Source organism: Mya arenaria, chromosome 3 (genome assembly GCF_026914265.1).
Source record: "Mya arenaria isolate MELC-2E11 chromosome 3, ASM2691426v1".
Taxonomy (NCBI): Eukaryota; Metazoa; Mollusca; class Bivalvia; order Myida; family Myidae; genus Mya; species Mya arenaria.
In genome coordinates this window covers 36,730,850-36,754,018 of record NC_069124.1, presented here as the reverse complement: position 1 = coordinate 36,754,018, position 23,169 = coordinate 36,730,850, and the positions used below count along the sequence as shown (strand labels likewise).

At 41.2% G+C, this 23,169-nt stretch overlaps 1 protein-coding gene across 1 annotated transcript in view; it reads right to left on the bottom strand.

Moving 5' to 3' along the window:
• The window catches only part of LOC128225989 (collagen alpha-1(I) chain-like), a 41,239-nt gene that overhangs the window by 3,641 nt on the left and 14,429 nt on the right, over nt 1–23,169 (bottom strand). Inside the window, exons 2-8 of the mRNA XM_052935882.1 lie at nt 14,752–14,941; nt 13,910–13,990; nt 10,734–10,814; nt 8,469–8,651; nt 3,952–4,023; nt 3,395–3,421; nt 2,343–2,423 (exon numbers count right to left, since the gene is read on the bottom strand). Of these exons, the coding sequence (XP_052791842.1) occupies nt 2,343–2,423; nt 3,395–3,421; nt 3,952–4,023; nt 8,469–8,651; nt 10,734–10,814; nt 13,910–13,990; nt 14,752–14,941 (715 nt within the window). The remainder of the gene's footprint in view (nt 1–2,342; nt 2,424–3,394; nt 3,422–3,951; nt 4,024–8,468; nt 8,652–10,733; nt 10,815–13,909; nt 13,991–14,751; nt 14,942–23,169) is intronic.

Here is a 23,169-nt window from a genome sequence, read left to right as displayed (position 1 = left end):
TGTCCAAAGTCGTGCTAGAACGACATTCATTTTTGAAATCCCAATGTCCAATGTCCAATGTCTTGCCAGCACAACATTCGATTTTGAATGTCCAATGTCCAATGTCGTGCTAGCACGACTTTCACTTTTGAATGTCCAATGTGGTGCCAGCACAACATTCGATTTTGAATGTCCAATGTCCAATGTCGTGCCAGCACGACATTCATTTTTGAAATCCCAATGTCCATTGTCCAATGTCGTGCTTGGACGACATTCATTTTTGAATGTTCAATGTCCAATGTCGTGCCAGCACGACTTTCAATTATGAATGTCCAATGTCCAATGTCGTGCCAGCACAACATTCGATCTTGAATGTCCAATGTCAAATGTCGTATGTTTAGCCAACTTCACACAGCTTATAAATTACACTTCTAAAGACTGTGTGACGGGTTTTGACAGTTGTTTTCAATATCTGTTACTGCCATATCCCACTACTTAGTGTTTGGATGAAGGGCTCCTTCCCAGAGTATCTTTGTTTCAGTGAAATTACGTTTTCAATTAAACTGAGAACCGCATTTGATTACTGAGCGTACACGATGGTTATCATGCGAGGTATGATCAAACCGGTTTTAAATAACCTAACCTTACATTATATACGTTTTATCAAAAACAACCGTTTAAGGCTCAGTTAAACCTACGTGCTTACTCAGATATGCTTCTGTCCTGCTTCTGTTTTTTAGGCATTTACATTGTATTTCAAAGGGGACACTCCATTCAACCCTAGCATTTTCCCGAAAATACCATTTGTAATCTCTTGTTCATCATTTTTCCACAAGCAACACAACTGTAAGATTTTGTCTACAATGTTTTGTTTTCAGAACATTTACCTCTGCTTCCCGTATTTTGTAAGGTGACATTTTAATGTGATATTTATCAGACCCTAAAGTTAAATGCTTCGGGCAAATGTAATAGGACATGCTCTTATTACATTGCTGAGTATATCTGCTAGCACAAGCACAACACAAGCCTTATTAATACAATATGTTTTAACATGCATGCATAAACCACAGTACATACATAGCCAACTTGGTGAAGTATAATTCAAAAACACAAATGATAAATAATTTTAAAGACACAAACATCCTCTTGCTTTTAAACCAGTGGTTAAATGATTGTCTTGACAACATTTATTTGAATACCGTATTGCATTATAAATAAAATAACGGTGACAACAGCAGGGACACAAACGGAAGGCAATCACGACCAAACAAACACCACACAAGTGAGGGACACAACGCTACAAGACAGCGAACATTACACAACTATAAAAATACCGTCATTCGCTGTACACAAATGTATATGTTGAGATCAAAAGTCACCTGCTCAATTCTCAATAGTTAGTCGTGAAAGCTTGCCCGCAAAGCTCCAGTTACTTTAAAAAATACTTAAGTTGTCAATAAAATGTCAAGCATTGAGATAAAAGCCGACAGCTAACGCCTCCATTCTCACACTTCACAAGGTGGGGGCGCCCTAGGCCAAGAGGACATCTTCCTTAATACTTTTACACGTAAGGCCGTAGATGCGTCTCCGGAAAGGATTTGCTACAATTCAATTAGTCGGGCATATTGGGGATACTAATCCGTCAACGAAATGAATTCCAAGAGATGAGGATGTAAAGTTGCGAAAAGGCCAGGATCCCGTATCGATTAAAAAGGAAAGTTAGGACAACTTCATCATTTCGAAATGGGAAAATCGACAGGTTTCGTCTTATTAACGCCTCACTATTCCCGGTAGTACGACCCTGCTTTAGTTATTCATTAGCAAACATACAAACGTTTTTTGAATGAAACAAGAGGAAATTGTCCTGCAAATTACAAAAAAGGAACTAAATGACACGAGAGTAACATAGTACAAGATAGTGAAGTTTATCTGTATCATTGGATCTCAACTATGTGAGCAAACACTTTGACATGCGCAATAAAGTTTATCGTAATAAATAAATAATGTCTAGTCAGTAATGTTATTGAACCATGGGTACAGATCAAAGGCTTGTATGGCATACAATAGAGCCAATAATCGTACGTGTTATTGTCCCCATGGACTTTATACAAATAGTATGGTTATGGTCGGTAGTCTTTGTTTATGATCACGGATATGTTTATAAAACGCCAATACAATTGATTAAAGTGTAATGCGGTCAAAATTATTATTGAAATAGATGGTTCAATGTTAGTGTCTCGAAACAATCAAACATGTACGCCTACTTGATTAAAGAGTCGCGTTGAGATTCCTAATTAAAAACGCAGTAAAGTTAATATATGTGCATGTTTATACATTGGTGGCAAAAGTATGGCCATATATACCATCGCAGTCTCCCTTGATGCCCTTTGGTCCCTGTATTCCCGGAGGTCCTTGTGGTCCGATCTCGCCTTTAGTGCTGTGACCTACGGACAGAAACACAGTTGTAAGTTATATGTTAAGTTCAGCATTCAACTGAAAAAAGTGGATACATGTATTATCTAAATCAGCAATATCTAGTTACATTATCTTGAATATCGAGATTGGTTTTCTTGCATCCATTTCATGTTCATAATGTTTTAATGTGTACGTCGAAAAGCTATGAAATTAGGAATTTGAGATGTAGTGTAATTATGGCAACAGAAAATATTATGAGTACATAGTTTAGGCAAACTGTTTATACAGAGTAGTCAGAATACCTTTTCAATACTATAAGCAGGTAATGCAATTTGATGAAAACATATTCAAACTCATGACATTGTTTTTAAACGTGGTAATATATATGTATGTATTGAGAGCACTTAAGAAAGAATGGTCTTCAACCCTTCAAAATATGGCAATTCATGAAAATACAGTCAAAGTAACCACTTATGTACATGAAGACATATTTACTTACGTTTTTTTGTACACGTGTAATGTTGTCGAGAACATTCGACCGAGCTATATGTTTTGGCGTGTGCAGTTTTTGCATATGTAACAATTTTAAAGAAGGAGGCATTTCAAAATTGAGTCTGACTTGTATTCCGCTCGAGTGCACTTTCTCTGTATCTGTCTGTGTGTGTGTGTTAAGTTAGTTCGCAAATTAATTGCTGAAAATGATGACTTAATTATGGATCGGTATTTTATGTTTCAGCTTCGTGTTTCATGTCGCCAGAGTCGTTGAGCATGCTTTGCTTCTAACTGTAATGACCATATTTGTATTGGCTAGATAGCATCTAATGCAATCACTAAAAACGTGTGGTGTTCACCCTTACGGAATCTTTGTTACATGTCAGAAAGAATATAAAAAAAATATATAATGAGTTATTATCATAGCAGGAGAATATAGGCAATCCATTATTTGTGATGCACATGGAGATAAACAATGAAAGCCAAACGAAATAATAAAGGGTCAAACCTAATCCTCCTATCAAGCCTTCGTCTCCTGTAACAATGATATACTCTCTAAATATCATATTTCCATTGGACAAGTTAGGCTTTGCTAATATTTACAAACAAGAAATGCTACTTTATAAAATATTACTTAATATTCTACTTAACCGAAGCGAAGCTAAGCATTGTTGAAACGAGGCATAAATAGTTTATCAAGTTCTTAAGATGAATGATAAATATTCGTCCCAAGCGCAAAACTTTGGTGTCCAGAAATTACTTTGTATTATTGTCTTAGCTATAGTCATTATTTTCACAAATGCTATTATTATTCACATTCAATTTCACTCATTTATTGTTCCATTGTAATATAATGTCCAAACGTAAAAGGCCAGGACAAAATTGAAACAAGAAACCGACAATTAATCTTAAAATTGAATGCTAAATTCTCAGCGTTATTATTTTTTTTCGACGAGTAATTACGACCAATTTCTATCCTATATGAGTGCTTTAAGTAGGCGATATTCAAGCTGTGGACTTAATCAAATTCAACATCTTAATATGCGAATATATTCCAAAACGAACCTCTGTCGCCTTTGTAACCCGTAAAGCCAATCAAACCTCGCTGCCCTTTCTCCCCCTTATCGCCCTTTTCACCTGTAAAATATATACACGACCATACTCACAATTAAGTATAACACCAACTGTATAAAGATGCTACAAAGTCGGGTGACATTTAATCCATACAAAACAGCACCACAAATACACATTGCAAGAGGATTACAAGGCTTGTCTCAATTTCTCTCAGCTGGTTGAGGAGCATAACTTAACACATGTTGAAGTTTGAAGGTTGATAAAGGTCATACTACAAGAAAAAACGGTTTGTTATTCGTATTCACATGTAATTCGAATGTAAATAACATGTTTTTGCATTACTCCATCGCCGTCTATCATATGAAGACGACGCCAACGTCAGGGGAATGAAAATACCTCGACGTTTGTCCGATAAACAACAGAGCTAAAATAAGTATAGTTTTATATTAAGAGCAAGAAACTTGCTTTACGGTTGACAAATATCAAATTAGCAACATCAAGCCGATTTGAAATTCCAACATGAGTGAAAACCTTTTTTAGTTCATCAGATTACTATTTATAAAATTGGCAATCTTTATATTATCTAACGTCGAGCTTGGATGCCGTCCAGCTCGACATTGCAGCAAAACATTGAATATTTGCTATATAATATCGAATGTCGAGCTAGAATTCCGTCAAGTTCGACATTGCAGCTCGACATTGAAGATTTGCTATATAATATCGAATGTCGAGCTAGAATTCCGTCCAGCTCGACATTGCAGCTCGACATTGAAGATTTGCTATATAATATCAAATGTTGAGCTAGAATTCCGTCCATCTCGACATTCGAGCTCGACATTGAAGATTTGCTATATAATATCGAATGTCGAGTGAGAATTCCGTCCAGCTCGTATTGCAGCTCGACATTAGAAATGATCTTTATATTATCAAATGTCGAGCTAGAATTCCGTCCAGCTCGACATTGCAGCTCGACATTAGAAATGATCTTTATATTATCAAATGTCGAGCTAGAATTCCGTCCAACTCGACATTGCAGCTCGAGATTGAAGATATGCTATATAATATCGAATGTCGAGCGAGAATTCCGTCCAGCTCGACATCGCAGCTCGACATTGAAGATATGCTATATAATATCGAATGTCGAGCGAAAATTCCGTCCAGCTCGACATTGCAGCTCGACATTAAATATTTGCTATATAATATCGAATGTCGAGCTAGAATTCCGTCAAGCTCGACATTGCAGCTCGACATTGAAGATATGCTATACAATTTCAAATGTCGAGCTAGAATTCCGTCCAGCTCGACATTCCAGCTCGACATTGTAGTTGTACTATATAATTTCAAATGTCGATTGTCGATTGCCGATGGCTGAGCAAACTTCACACACATTAAGTTACAAACTAATTTCGTTCTTATTGTAAAACAAGGTTTGTTCGTTGTTGTTTCCTTGCAATACCATGTAATGACTGCTAAACCAATCTCTAAAATTCTTAACTTTATTAAATAAAAGTATCGTAGTTGTGTTGACAAAACATACTGGCTAAGTTTTGTTTAACTAGAATCCCAAAGATTAAGATGTGACTCTTGATTTAAGTGCCCATCATAGTCAAAACATCATTCAAAGATTCAAAACTTTGATTAAGTACCCTTAACCAATAATTAAGCCAGCTGTATAATTCTTAAAGATTGTCAAGTTTCATAATAATTGGATTAAAATGCCTTGTTATTACAATTACAAATACTTTATTAATTGTCTGCACTAGCCATAAAACCTATTTTTAATGTATAATGGCATCATTTTGAAGTAAGGCGATTAGTAACCCCAAGATAAGATTTGACCAAGAAATTATAAATATAACTAGAAGCGCCGAAATGCGACGAAACCAGGTTTTTGTTATGGGCAATCAGAAATTATAGTCAATTAAGTTATTGGGCGGACACCATTTTTAAATTTTTAGTAACAGTGACCTTGACCTTAGCCCCACCCCCTCAAAAGCAATCCCAAGCTAGCGTTTTACATAAGCTACCCACACACCAAGTTTAATCAATATCTATCAATGCTATCAAAAGTTATTTGGCAAAAAACATTGACCTTAGCCCCTCCCCACTCAAAAGCAATCCCAAGCTAGCTCTTCACATGCTACCTACACACCAAGTTTCATCAATATCTGTCAATCCTAACTAAAGTTATTGGGCGGAAACCATTTTTCTATTTTAAGTAATAGTGACCTTGACCTTAGCCCCTCCCCACTCAAAAGCAATCCAAAGCTAGCTCTTCACACAAGCAACTTACACACCAAGTTTCATCAATATCGGTCAATGCTAACTAAAGTTATTGGGCAGAAACCATTTTTCTATTTTAAGTTACCGTGACCTTGACCTTAGCCCCTCCCCCCTCAATAGCAATCCCAAGCTAGCTCTTCACATAAGCTACCAACACACCAACTTTCGTCAATATCTATCAATCCTAACTAAATTTATTGGGCAGAAACCATTTTTCTATTTTTAGTAACAGGCGACCTTGACCTTAGCCCCACCCCCCTCAAAAGCAATCCCACGCTAGCTCTTCACATAACCTACCTACACACCAAGTTTCATCAATATCTGTCAATGCTAACTAAAGTTATTGGGCAGAAACCATTGTTCTATTTTAAGTAACAGTGACCTTGACCATTTTTCTATTTTAAGTAATAGTGACCTTGACCTTAGCCCCTCCCCACTCAAAAGCAATCCCAAGCTAGCTCTTCACATAAGCAACTTTCACACCAAGTTTCATCAATATCTGTCAATGCTAACTAAAGTTATTGGGCATAAACCATTTTTCTAATTTAAGTAACAGTGTCCTTGACCTTAGCCCCACCACCCTCAAAAGCAATCCCAAACTAGCTCTGTACATAAGCTACCTACACACCAAGTTTCATCAATATCTATCAATGCTAGCTAAAGTTATTGGGCAGAAACCATTTTTCTATTTTAAGTAACAGTGACCTTGACCATTTATTTATTTTAAGTAATAGTGACCTTGACCTTAGCCCCTCCCCACTCAAAAGCAATCCAAAGCTAGCTCTTCACACAAGCAACTTACACACCAAGTTTCATCAATATCGGTCAATGCTAACTAAAGTTATTGGGCAGAAACCATTTTTCTATTTTAAGTTACAGTGACCTTGACCTTAGCCCCTCCCCCCTCAATAGCAATCCGTAGCTAGCTCTTCACATAAGCTACCTACACACCAACTTTCGTCAATATCTATCAATCCTAACTAAAGTTATTGGGCAGAAACCATTTTTCTATTTTTAGTAACAGGCGACCTTGACCTTAGCCCAACCCCCCTCAAAAGCAATCCCAAGCTAGCTCTTCACATAAGCTACCTACACACCAAGTTTCATCAATATCTGTCAATGCTAACTAAAGTTATTGGGCAGAAACCATTTTTCTATTTTAACTAACAGTGACCTTGACCATTTTTCTATTTTAAGTAATAGTGACATTGACCTTAGCCCCTCCCCACTCAAAAGCAATCCCAAGCTAGCTCTTCACATAAGCAACTTACACACCAAGTTTCGTCAATATCTGTCAATGCTAACTAAAGTTATTGGGCAGAAACCATTTTTCTATTTTTAGTAACAGTGACCTTGACCTTAGCCCCACCGCCCTCAGAAGCAATCCAAAGCTAGCTGTTCCCATAAGCTACCTACACACCAAGTTTCATCAATATCTATCAATGCTAACTAAAGTTATTGAACAGAAACCAATGTTTGACGCCCGCCCTCCCGCCCGCCCAACGACAACCTCATTCTAATAACCCGGTTTTCGTTGAAACCCTGGTTAAAAACTATGGGGGGATGGTAACAACCTGACCAAGACTACAACCAAGTGTGTTCATGGTAAAATAGTAATATACTAAAAATATTGTCTGCACAACGTAATGCTGACGATGAACGCGCCGCCAACTTAACAGACGCTGCCGATGTCGTTACTACAAATTGATTATGTGGGAAGTTGTATCATAGCGAAAAACAGCAAACCCGGAAGCTAGCTTATACGAAATTTTCTTTTCTTGCTTTATGATTGGCTGAGAAATATTTTGACAAAATTACCATAGACTCTCGCCATGCCTTAATTGACTACATTGCAGACCAAGGGGAGGATATCGTATGACGGAAGCCACATTGTTTGAATGAAAATGAAGTTAATACATTTTCCTTGTTAACTTTGATTGGATTGTATGTGTTGCACCAGCGATACGTAATACAGGTTTTCATAGTTTTCATAGTTCATTCGTTTTTCATTTTAAAGGAACGCTTTATATGCAAATGTTCTAAAGGTTTTAATTAAACTAGCAAAACAAGATATCATGGAACCTTTTCAGCAGATTAATTTCCACATATTGACAATCGTTTTCTACATAAAGCGCGTACGCTGTGCCATATAACAATCCTCTGTTACATCATTTAATGCAACGTTTACTAATAATACATTACATCCATTGACAGCGACAACTTACAGACGCAGTTGATGCCATATCCGGGCGGGCCTCTGTCCCCTAAATCCCCCTTCGGTCCCTTGAACCCAGGCACCCCTGGGATCCCGTCCGTGCCCCTGTCACCCTTGGTGCCTTTGATGCCGTCATCGCCAGGCCGCCCACGTCTTCCATCCGGTCCTTCAGGGCCTGTAGGACCTGATGGTCCTGTTCAAAAGAGTAAATATCGTGATATGTTGTAAGTATACAAGATGGTGTAAGAAAATAGTATTCTTATCATTCTAAACTTCCAAACTGGTAATATTTGCCTTATGAACATCATCATTAGTGGCTAAGTTGTGTTTATATAGTTTAGGGCTTATACTCACATTTGAAATTTAATAAAATATTTTATTGAATAAACGACGTCAAAATATTGCTTGATATATGTACTCATGGAGAAAAGTTCCGTCAACTCATTTCCATTCAAGTCAAGTTAAATATTGGAGGTGAATTATGGACTTGTCAGCTGAATGGAAACGATGACTTAACCCGTTACTGGATGTGACGTGAATTGTCAATCCTTATTTACACAAATATCCCAGCAAACAAACAAAAATACTTTCAGATTGTCTTATTCTCGATTGATCTTGTTGGGAAATTTGCGACAATAATTTAACGTCCTTTAAAGGAAGTCTATTACACTTGCACATGATATAGTCGAGTGTAGGTAAAGTGAATGCTATATTAAGTGCGTTCATATGGTGAGGTGAGATTTTGCAAATCAAGGAAATGTGTAAGCGCGTCTTGAGAAATAAGCAAAATCACACCCGAGCTTACATAAGACATGAACGCACGCGAAATACCACTAAATTCTTACATTTACATTGTACCATGTCTCTTTTAATGATTTTAAATGAGTTCAGGTTAAATTCAAGAAGTAAATATGTTATCGACAGCTTACGCATGTAAAGAGTAACGGTGGACATTTAAAACGTCGTTTTTCATTGGTCAGATGAGATCGATCAATGTGCATCAATGAAAGAAATAAAGAAGTCCTATCACCGATCAAGGAACGTCATCCGTTCACTATAGAGAATACTATGGCAATTTAAATGGTATATATTTACCGACAACCGCAGGTACACGTGGACATTTTCTTAGATTATATTGCCAAATTACAGTTTCTAAAACGTACAAATAATGTTAAACAAATTGTGCTTCTATTCAACTCGTCTGTTAATCTTTTTAATAGCTTAGCAACAAAGTCGAAAATCAAACACAAAACAAAATATTTATTGTAGTTTACTGTAAGTTTGTATTGCATTGTATTGTATTAAATTACACGATGTTATTAAACAAAAAAGCTCTAGAGAAATCGTTTTTTTCAATCATTTTACCAAAGTTGAGCCTAGGGTACAAACTTTGGACTGTGAACGTACTGTATAAAACATCAGTTGCTCCGAAATACCGTTATTAATAATTTAAACGCCAGTTACGAGGTTAAATAAGCGATCCTACTTATTTGTAATAAAGGCGTCATAGAAAAGACTAGAAGGTTTCGTCCATAGGAACAAAAGAAATGTACCAGAGAGCGTAATTTGCCAAAATCCCTAGCAAGTTGGGTAAACATTGTTAGACCCGTCGACGACCATGCTTAAGACCATTATTTAATTATGATACATTAAATATTAGTTTTAGTTCATAAGTGAATCGATATGCATTAAAGACTACACAATGCCTTTTCAACGTATGATAAACAGGGATAGATAAACAGGGATAAACTCCGTGTAATACAGGGATAATCTCCGTGTAATACAGGGATAATCTCCGTGTAAAACAGGGATAATCTCGTGTAAAACAGGGATAATCTCGTGTAATACAGGGATAAACTCCGTGTAATACAGGGATAATCTCGTGTAATACAGGGATAAACTCCGTGTAATACAGGGATAATCTCGTGTAATAACGATCTCAGAGATGCACAATGTCACTGAACGAGAAGTACACAATGCCAGAAAAGGTTATATAAATACATTCTGAAAAGGAGTAAACTACATCACAAACATGACAACAGTGTACGCAGTTTCGGTTTGATCGAACAAAAATAAAGGTGCAACCATGTTAACACCGTAATACCCGATCAATCAGTATTCTAATTTTAAGATATATTATTTTTCAATGATCAAGAATGACATTTAACAAATAACAGCACTGAGGAATTAAAACAGTAATATAGTGTGGGTTTCTTCCGAAAATACATAACTTTCCTGTCGACATAACACATTAACTGACAAAACTGTTGTTTACCTGGAGGTCCAGAGTTTCCAGGAAGTCCTCTGTCTCCCGGCAGTCCAGGTATGCCGCGTTCTCCATGTAAGCCAGCGTCGCCTGAACAGTTCATGATTTGAAGGTTGAAAGCGAAAGGTTCTAAGTGTTATTCAATAAGGAAACATGCAGAAAGTTTCCGCTTTCACCTCTATATTTTAAAAAGCATTTCACGTGTTCTTGAACAGTATAATGGTTTGAATTATTATCTTGATATTATCCGGAATAACTGAACTTGAAACTGGTTAAATACAGCTTTTAAAAATGTTCAAATGTCAATATAAATGTCCATTGGTGATTATCGGAATACACCAGTAACAGCATTGCAACGTATGATAAACCAAGCAATTGATCAAGACTTAGCGCCAGTCGAAAAACAGCGATAAGTCGTAATGTGTCCATGGTCCAGACTTAGATATGTTTAACTATACATAGTAGGATTTTCTGTCTGTATATGATAACACTGTTATTTCTTGATATTTGACAGAGACTGGTTTAAACAAAAACATGTTTTTCTTTCGTAAATAAATACCATTCCAGGGATGTATTTGAATTTATCAGCATCAGAGTAAGACTGTACTTGCTGAACAAAATAACATGTGTTTCTCTTCTTGGACAACAATGCTCACATTATTCTCATACATTATGGCAATAACTAAGTATTTGTAGTCAATTGTGATAACACATTAACGTTGCTGTGAACAAATTATAAAAACGAATAATTTTTTTACTTGACCTAGTTGCATTTGGGAAAAACAACGTGTTACAGAATAAATTTCCCCTGGTAAAATATGTTATTTGTGTCTGGCTCAGGCGGCAATTGTTCCGTTGCAATGTTCTCTCTACATAGCACATAATAGGAGGGTAAGGGCGTATAAATATATCCCAATACACCCAAAACGTAATTACACATTGTCTCACATGTTATTTATCTTCACATCGCGACTTCGGTACTGGCGAGCATATTGGTATAATATGAAATATGAGGGCCCTGAATACGTAAGGCTTGTATTGTGTTTGGCTTGTATTGTGTTTGGCTTGTATTGTGTTTGCTTGTATTGTGTTTGGCTTGTATTGTGTTTGGCTTGTATTGTGTTTGGCTTGTATTGTGTTTTGACATAAAACAGTTTTGGGATAAAATAAGAAAATATTGAGCGCTTTATAAGTTTGACAAAAAGTGCTGCAACAAAGTGGTTTCTACTGGAATTTAAAGGTACTTAAATTCTTGTGTACAGCGGTCGTCAGAGAAACTGGAGTTCACTGAGGAGTTAAAGTAATGAACACCCAACCTCACACTCAACATGAACACCCAACCTCACACTCAACATGAACACCCAACCTCACACTCAACATGAACACCCAACCTCACACTCAACCTCACACCCAACATGAACACCCAACCTCACACTCAACATGAACACCCAACCTCACACTCAACATGAACACCCAACCTCACACTCAACCTCACACCCAACATGAACACCCAACCTCACACTCAACCTCACACTCAACATGAACACCCCACCTCACACTCAACATGTACACCCAACCTCGCACTCAACATGTACACCCAACCTCACACTCAACCTCACACTCAACATGAACACCCAACCTCACACTCAACATGTACACCCAACCTCACACTCAACATGTACACCCAACCTCGCACTCAACATGTACACCCAACCTCACACTCAACATGAACACCCAAACTCACACTCAACATGAACACCCAACCTCACACTCAACCTCACACTCAACATGAACACCCCACCTCACACTCAACATGTACACCCAACCTCGCACTCAACATGTACACCCAACCTCACACTCAACCTCACACTCAACATGAACACCCAACCTCACACTCAACATGAACACCCAACCTCACACTCAACATGTACACCCAACCTCGCACTCAACATGTACACCCAACCTCACACTCAACATGAACACCCAAACTCACACTCAACATGAACACCCAAACTCACACTCAACATGAACACCCAACCTCACACTCAACCTCACACTCAACATGAACACCCAACCTCACACTCAACATGTACACCCAACCTCGCACTCAACATGTACACCCAACCTCACACTCAACCTCACACTCAACATGAACACCCAACCTCACACTCAACATGTACACCCAACCTCACACTCAACATGTACACCCAACCTCGCACTCAACATGTACACCCAACCTCACACTCAACATGAACACCCAAACTCACACTCAACATGAACACCCAACCTCACATTCAACATGAACACCCAACCTCACACTCAACATGAACACCCAACCTCACACTCAACATGGACACTCAACCTCACACTCAACACGAACACCCAACCTCACACTCAACATGTACACCCAACCTCACACTCAACATGGACACCCAACCTCACACTCAACATGGACACCCAACCTCACACTCAACATGGACACCCAACCTCACACTCAACATGAAACCCAACCTCACACTCAACATGGACACCCAACCTCACACTCAACCTCACACTCAACATGAACACCCAACCTCACACTCAACATGGACACCCAACCTCACACTCAACATGAACACCCAACCTCACACTCAACCTCACACTCAACATGAACACCCAACCTCACACTCAACATGAACACCCAACCTCACACTCAACATGAACACCCAACCTCACACTCAACATGAACACCCAACCTCACACTCAACATGAACACCCAACCTCACACTCAACATGGACACTCAACCTCACACTCAACATGAACACCCCACCTCACACTCAACATGGACACCCAACCTCACACTCAACCTCACACTCAACATGAACACCCAACCTCACACTCAACATGGACACCCAACCTCACACTCAACATGGACACCCAACCTCACACTCAACATGGACACCCAACCTCACACTCAACATGGACACCCAACCTCACACTCAACATGGACACCCAACCTCACACTCAACATGCATGGGCGTTTGCTATGAGATAATATGTATTTCATGTCACACAACTATGCCAAACGTGTCTATGAAATCAAAGTGATAATGGTTTATGCTTATTTGGCGCCCGATAATCTTAATTACATAATTTATGTAACAAATAACGAAAATGTGATCCACATGGACTGTATTTGACTTACCTGTATCGCCCTTTGGTCCTGGGAAGCCAAGCAACCCCCTGTCACCTTTAGGTCCTGGTTCACCATCTTCCCCTGGTGACCCTGAATTACGAATAAGTTTTATAATGACGCGTTTTTAAGGATTTTTAAAACCAGATTTGTTACAAGTGACATGACCGAACTACCTAAATTATCCTGACACGATGTTAATGACCTATGGTGTATGTATTTATTGTTAAGAGTTGTTCTAGTATTTTTTAGACATCGCTAAGTTTGATTTAAACATATTTAATTGGGCAAGTATACTATGGTTTCAAAAGTTTTTCCGACCTATTGTTCTACTGCATTATTTGGTCGGATCACCCCATACATAGCCTGTTTAAATGATGGTTTATATAACTTTTTCGATCCACCATTAAATCACTCAAATGTTGATATAAATAAACTGAAGTTATGCCGACAGTCATATGCACGGAATAGCTGGAAAGTTCAAGAACACATGGGAATGCATGGTGTCAGTAAGTTCTCTGTTTATTTCAACGATATCCGCGGCTCTAGCGAATGAGTCGGGTCTTACTAGTTTATTTGTTTTCAAGCAACAAACTCATTCTTAACTAGGAACAACGTAATCAAGTTTACTTGAATCAGCATCACATAAAATAGACATTTTTAAGATTAACGGGCAAAGGTACTGTACAGTAGACCAAAACACATGTGCCCTTTGTTTAAATATTTTGCTTCTGTTTTACCTATTATGATGCTCAACTCATGGGATTGGTTGTATAAATCCAACTACTCCAATGCATAAATAAACAAATATATCTGATATTTTGATATTACGGTAACAGCTACACTATCAACACCTGGTAGTCCATCGAAACCTAGCGTGCCTGGAATCCCTCTCTCGCCTGGGTCTCCGATGTCACCCTTTGGCCCCCGAGGCCCGGGCGGCCCGGGGGGTCCAACCAACACCGGCTCACCTGGAGGCCCTGCTATGCGCTTGAAGTCACACAGATCTCGCATCCTCCGACAGTATTCATGTAAGTTTAAAGTCTAAAAAGTAATATAATTGTTCATAACATTGTACAAAAGTTCAGTTTGTATGTTTATATCCGAATACATCCGGACGGAATATGTTTGTACTTAATGAATCATGATATAATGTGATCAATTACTAGTAACAGTAGCCATTTATACAAACAGAACATGCACACAAGTCTAATCTACCCTTGAGCTGTTGATTTTCCTCAAAGCTTCATTATGTACTTTTTGAATTATATCAATATTTCAACCCCCAAATTTCTGATCCATATGTAAGTATTGTTACAATAGTGCTGTTAAAAAGTTTAAATTGTGAGTCTATTAAATATCAAGGTTATGTATACCTAATAATAGTAAGTGCATTTCTTTGTTTGCTTGGTTAGGTATATAATGCCTTGCTGATTTAAAGCTTCAATTACTGGAGAAAAGATTTCCAAGATATTTATAGCTTTTCACAAATTTAATACTATCGCTATCAATCATATAATACAGATATAGCCGTAGCCCGAGAGCCAGTCCCGCCTCCATATAATACAGATATAGCTCTTACTCGAGAGCCAGTCCCCCTTCACATCATACTGATATAGCTGTAACTCGAGAGCCAGTCCCGCCTCCACATAATACAGATATAGCTGTAACTCGAGAGCCAGTCCCGCCTCAACATCATACAGATATAGCCGTAACTCGAGAGCCAGTCCCGCCTCCACATCATACAGATATAGCTGTTACTCGAGAGCCAGTCCCGCCTCCACATAATACAGATATAGCTGTAACTCGAGAGCCAGTCCCGCAGCCACATCAAACAGATATAGCTGTAACTCGAGAGCCAGTCCCGCCTCCACTTTATACAGATATAGCTGTAACTCGAGAGCCAGTCCCGCCTCCACATAATACAGATATAGCCGTAACTCGAGAGCCAGTCCCGCCTCCACATAATACAGATATAGCCGTAACTCGAGAGCCAGTCCCGCCTCCACATAATACAGATATAGCTGTAACTCGAGAGCCAGTCCCGCCTCAACATCATACAGATATAGCCGTAACTCGAGAGCCAGTCCCGCCTCCACATAATACAGATATAGCTGTAACTCGAGAGCCAGTCCGGCCTCCACATAATACAGATATAGCTGTAACTCGAGAGCCAGTCCGGCCTCCACATAATACAGATATATCTGTTACTCGAGAGCCAGTCCCGCCTCCACATAATACAGATATAGCCGTAACTCGAGAGCCAGTCCCGCCTCCACATAATACAGATATAGCTGTAACTCGAGAGCCAGTCCGGCCTCCACATAATACAGATATAGCTGTTACTCGAGAGCCAGTCCGGCCTCCACATTATACAGATATAGCAGTTACTCGAGAGCCAGTCCCGCCTCCACATAATACAGATATAGCCGTAACTCGAGAGCCAGTCCCGCCTCCACATAATACAGATATAGCTGTAACTCGAGAGCCAGTCCGGCCTCCACATAATACAGATATAGCTGTTACTCGAGAGTCAGTCCGGCCTCCACATTATACAGATATAGCTGTTACTCGAGAGCCAGTCCCGCCTCCACATAATACAGATATAGCTGTAACTCGAGAGCCAGTCCGGCCTCCACATAATACAGATATAGCTGTAACTCGAGAGCCAGTCCCGCAGTCACATCAAACAGATATAGCTGTAACTCGAGAGCCAGTTCCGCCTCCACTTTATACAGATAGAGCTGTAACTCGAGAGCCAGTCCCGCCTACACATAATACAGATATAGCCGTTACTCGAGAGCCAGTCCCGCCTCCACATAATACAGATATAGCTGTAACTCGAGAGCCAGTCCCGCAGTCACATCAAACAGATATAGCTGTAACTCGAGAGCCAGTTCCGCCTCCACTTTATACAGATAGAGCTGTAACTCGAGAGCCAGTCCCGCCTACACATAATACAGATATAGCCGTTACTCGAGAGCCAGTCCCGCCTCCACATAATACAGATATAGCTGTAACTCGAGAGCCAGTCCGGCCTCCACATTATACAGATATAGCTGTAACTCGAGAGCCAGTCCGGCCTCCACATTATACAGATATAGCTGTAATTCGAGAGCCAGTCCCGCCTCCACATTATACAGATATAGCTGTAACTCGAGAGCCAGTCCCACCTCCACATAATACAGATATAGCCGTAACTTGAGAGCCAATCCCGCCTTCACATTATACAGATATAGCTGTAACTCGAGAGCCAGTCCGGCCTCCACATTATACAGATATAGCTGTAATTCGAGAGCCAGTCCCGCCTCCACATTATACAGATACAGCTGTAACTCGAGAGCCAGTCCCGCCTCCACATAATACAGATATAGCCGTAACTTGAGAGCCAGTCCCGCCTCCACATTATACAGATATAGCTGTAACGTGAGAGCCAGTTCCGCCTCCACATTATACAGATATAGCTGTAACTTGAGAGCCAGTTCCGCCTCCACATTATACAGATATAGCTGTAACTTGAGAGCCAGTCCCGCCTCCACATTATACAGATATAGCCGTAACTTGAGAGCCAGTCCCGCCTCCATATTATACAGATATAGCTGTAACTCGAGAGCCAGTTCCGCCTCCACATTATACAGATATAGCCGTAACTCGAGAGCCAGTTCCGCCTCCACATGATACAGATATAGCCGTAACCCGAGAGCCAGTTCCGCCTCCACATTATACAGATATAGTCGTAACTTAAGAGCCAGTCCGGCATCCACATTATACAGATATAGCCGTAACTCGAGAGCCAGTTCCGCCTCCACATTATACAGATATAGCCGTAACTCGAGAGCCAGTTCCGCCTCCACATTATACAGATATAGCTGTAACTCGAGAGCCAGTCCGGCCTCCACATTATACAGATATAGTCGTAACTTAAGAGCTAGTCTCACCTCCACATTATACAGATATAGCTGTAACTCGAGAGCCAGACCCGCCTCCACATTATACAGATATAGCCGTAACTTAAGAGCCAGTCTCACCTCCACATTATACAGATATAGCTGTAACCCGAGAGCCAGTCCCGCCTCCACATTATACAGATATAGCCGTAACTCGAGAGCCAGTCCCGCCTCCACATTATACAGATATAGCCGTAACTCGAGAGCCAGTCCCGCCTCCACATTATACAGATATAGCTGTAACTCGAGAGCCAGTCCGGCCTCCACATTATACAGATATAGCTGTAACTCGAGAGCCAGTCCGGCCTCCACATTATACAGATAAAGCTGTAATTCGAGATCCAGTCCCGCCTCCACATTATACAGATATAGCTGTAACTCGAGAGCCAGTCCCGCCTCCACATAATACAGATATAGCCGTAACTCGAGAGCCAGTCCCGCCTCCATATTATACAGATATAGCTGTAACTTAAGAGCCAGTCTCACCTCCACATTATACAGATATAGCTGTAACTCGAGAGCCAGTCCCGCCTCCATATAATACAGATATAGCCGTAACTCGAGAGCCAGTCCCGCCTCCACATTATACAGATATAGCTGTAACTTAAGAGCCAGTCTCACCTCCACATTATACAGATATAGCTGTAACTCGAGATCCAGTCCCGCCTCCACATAATACAGATATAGCCGTAACTCGAGAGCCAGTCCCGCCTCCACATAATACAGATATAGCCGTAACTCGAGATCCAGTCCCGCCTCCACATAATACAGATATAGCTGTAACTCGAGAGCCAGTCCCGCCTCCACATTATACAGATATAGCCATAACTCGAGAGCCAGTTTCGCCTCCACATTATACAGATATAGCTGTAACTCGAGAGCCAGTTCCGCCTCCACATAATACAGATATAGCTGTAATTCGAGAGCCAGTTCCGCCTCCACATTATACAGATATAGCCGTAACTCGAGAGCCAGTTCCGCCTCCACATTATACAGATATAGCCGTAACTTAAGAGCCAGTCTCACATCCACATAATACAGATATAGCTGTAACTCGAGAGCCAGTCCCGCCTCCACATAATACAGATATAGCCGTAACTTAAGAGCCAGTCCCGCCTCCACATTATACAGATATAGCTGTAACTCGAGAGCCAGTCCCGCCTCCACATTATACAGATATAGCTGTAACTCGAGAGCCAGTCCCGCCTCCACATTATACAGATATAGCCGTAACTCGAGAGCCAGTCCGGCGTCCACAATATACAGATATAGCTGTAACTCGAGAGCCAGTCCCGCCTCCACATAATACAGATATAGCTGTAACTCGAGAGCCAGTACCGCCTCCACAATATACAGATATAGCCGTAACTCGAGAGCCAGTCCCGCCTCCACATAATACAGATATAGCCGTAACCCGAGAGCCAGTCCCGCCTCGACATTATACAGATATAGCTGTAACTCGAGAGCCAGTCTCACCTCCACATAATACAGATATAGCTGTAACTCGAGAGCCAGTCCCGCCTCCACATTATACAGATATAGCTGTAACTCGAGAGCCAGTTCCGCCTCCACATTATACAGATATAGCCGTAACTTGAGAGCCAGTCCCGCCTCCATATTATACAGATATAGCTGTAACTCGAGAGCCAGTTCCGCCTCTACATTATACAGATATAGCCGTAACTCGAGAGCCAGTTCCGCCTCCACATATACAGATATAGCCGTAACCCGAGAGCCAGTTCCGCCTCCACATTATACAGATATAGTCGTAACTTAAGAGCCAGTCCGGCATCCACATTATACAGATATAGCCGTAACTCGAGAGACAGTTCCGCCTCCACATTATACATATATAGCCGTAACTCGAGAGCCAGTTCCGCCTCCACATTATACAGATATAGCTGTAACTCGAGAGCCAGTCCGGCCTCCACATTATACAGATATAGTCGTAACTTAAGAGCCAGTCCCGCGTCCACATTATACAGATATAGCCGTAACCCGACAGCCAGTCCCGCCTCCACATTATACAGATATAGTCGTAACTTAAGAGCCAGTCTCACCTCCACATTATACAGATATAGCTGTAACTCGAGAGCCAGACCCGCCGCCACATTATACAGATATAGCCGTAACTTAAGAGCCAGTCTCACCTCCACATTATACAGATATAGCTGTAACCCGAGAGCCAGACCTGCCTCCACATTATACAGATATAGCCGTAACTTAAGAGCCAGTCTCACCTCCACATTATACAGATATAGCTGTAACCCGAGAGCCAGACCCGCCTCCACATTATACAGATATAGTCGTAACTTAAGAGCCAGTCTCACCTCCACATTATACAGATATAGCTGTAACCCGAGAGCCAGACCCGCCTCCATATTATACAGATATAGCCGTAACTTAAGAGCCAGTCTCACCTCCACATTATACAGATATAGCTGTAACTCGAGAGCCAGTCCCGCCTCCACATTATACAGATATAGCCGTAACTCGAGAGCCAGTCCCGCCTCCACATTATACAGATATAGCCGTAACTCGAGAGCCAGTCCCGCCTCCACATAATACAGATATAGCTGTAACTCGAGAGCCAGTCCCGCCTCCACATTATACAGATATAACCGTAACTCGAGAACCAGTTCCGCCTACACATACTTCAGATATAGCCGTAACTCGAGATCCAGTCCCGCCTTCACATCATACAGATATAGCCGTAACTCGAGAGCCAGTTCCGCCTCCACATAATACAGATATAGCCGTACCTCGAGAGCCAGTCCCGCCTCCATATTATACAGATATAGCTGTAACTTCAGAGCCAGTCTCACCTCCACATTATACAGATATAGCTGTAACTCGAGAGCCAGTCCCGCCTCCACATTATACAGATATAGCTGTAACTTAAGAGCCAGTCTCACCTCCACATTATACAGATATAGCTGTAACTCGAGATCCAGTCCCGCCTCCACATAATACAGATATAGCCGTAACTCGAGAGCCAGTCCCGCTTCCAAATAATACAGATATAGCTGTAACTCGAGATCCAGTCCCGCCTCCACATAATACAGATATAGCTGTAACTCGAGATCCAGTCCCGCCTCCACATTATACAGATATAGCCGTAACTCGAGAGCCAGTTCCGCCTCCACATTATACAGATATAGCTGTAACTCGACAGCCAGTTCCGCCTCCACATAATACAGATATAGCTGTAACTCGAGAGCCAGTTCCGCCTCCACATTATACAGATATAGCCGTAACTCGAGAGCCAGTTCCGCCTCCACATTATACAGATATAGCCGTAACTTAAGAGCCAGTCTCACCTCCACATAATACAGATATAGCTGTAACTCGAGAGCAAGTCCCGCCTCCACATAATACAGATATAGCCGTAACTTAAGAGCCAGTCCCGCCTCCACATTATACAGATATAGCTGTAACTCGAGAGCCAGTCCCGCCTCCACATTATACAGATATAGCTGTAACTCGAGAGCCAGTCCCGCCTCCACATTATACAGATATAGCCGTAACTCGAGAGCCAGTCCCGCCTCCACAATATACAGATATAGCTGTAACTCGAGAGCCAGTCCCGCCTCCACATAATACAGATATAGCTGTAACTCGAGAGCCAGTACCGCCTCCACAATATACAGATATAGCCATAACTCGAGAGCCAGTCCCGCCTCAACATTATACAGATATATCTGTAACTCGAGAGCCAGTTCCGCCTCCACATTATACAGATATAGCCGTAACTCGAGAGCCAGTCCCGCCTCCACATAATACAGATATAGCCGTAACCCGAGAGCCAGTCCCGCCTCCACATAATACAGATAATGCTGTATCTCATGAGCCAGTCCGGCCTCCACATAATACAGATATAGCTGTAACTCAAGAGCAAGTTCCGCCTCCAAATAATACAGATATAGCTGTTACACGAGAGCAAGTTCCGCCTCAAAATAATACAGATATAGCCGTAACCCGAGAGCCAGTTTCGCCTCCACATAATACAGATATAGCCGTAACTCGAGAGCCAGTTCCGCCTCCACATAATACAGATATAACCGTAACTCGAGAGCCAGTTCCGCCTCCACATTATACAGATATAGCCGTAACTCGAGAGCCAGTCCGGCCTCCACATGATACAGATATAGCTGTAACTCGAGAGCCAGTTCCGCCTCCACATAATACAGATATAGCCGTAACTCGAGAGCCAGTTCCGCCTCCACATTATACAGATATAGCCGTAACTCGAGAGCCAGTTCCGCCTCCACATAATACAGATATAGCCGTACCTCGAGAGCCAGTCCCGCCTCCATATTATACAGATATAGCTGTAACTTCAGAGCCAGTCTCACCTCCACATTATACAGATATAGCTGTAACTCGAGAGCCAGTCCCGCCTCCATATAATACAGATATAGCCGTAACTCGAGAGCCAGTCCCGCCTCCACATTATACAGATATAGCTGTAACTTAAGAGCCAGTCTCACCTCCACATTATACAGATATAGCTGTAACTCGAGATCCAGTCCCGCCTCCACATAATACAGATATAGCCGTAACTCGAGAGCCAGTCCCGCTTCCAAATAATACAGATATAGCTGTAACTCGAGATCCAGTCCCGCCTCCACATAATACAGATATAGCTGTAACTCGAGATCCAGTCCCGCCTCCACATTATACAGATATAGCCGTAACTCGAGAGCCAGTTCCGCCTCCACATTATACAGATATAGCTGTAACTCGAGAGCCAGTTCCGCCTCCACATAATACAGATATAGCTGTAACTCGAGAGCCAGTTCCGCCTCCACATTATACAGATATAGCCGTAACTCGAGAGCCAGTTCCGCCTCCACATTATACAGATATAGCCGTAACTTAAGAGCCAGTCTCACCTCCACATAATACAGATATAGCTGTAACTCGAGAGCAAGTCCCGCCTCCACATAATACAGATATTGCCGTAACTTAAGAGCCAGTCCCGCCTCCACATTATACAGATATAGCTGTAACTCGAGAGCCAGTCCCGCCTCCACATTATACAGATATAGCTGTAACTCGAGAGCCAGTCCCGCCTCCACATTATACAGATATAGCAGTAATTCGAGAGCCAGTCCCGCCTCCACAATATACAGATATAGCTGTAACTCGAGAGCCAGTCCCGCCTCCACATAATACAGATATAGCTGTAACTCGAGAGCCAGTACCGCCTCCACAATATACAGATATAGCCGTAACTCGAGAGCCAGTCCCGCCTCCACATAATACAGATATAGCTGTAACTCGAGAGCCAGTCCCGCCTCCACATTATACAGATATAACCGT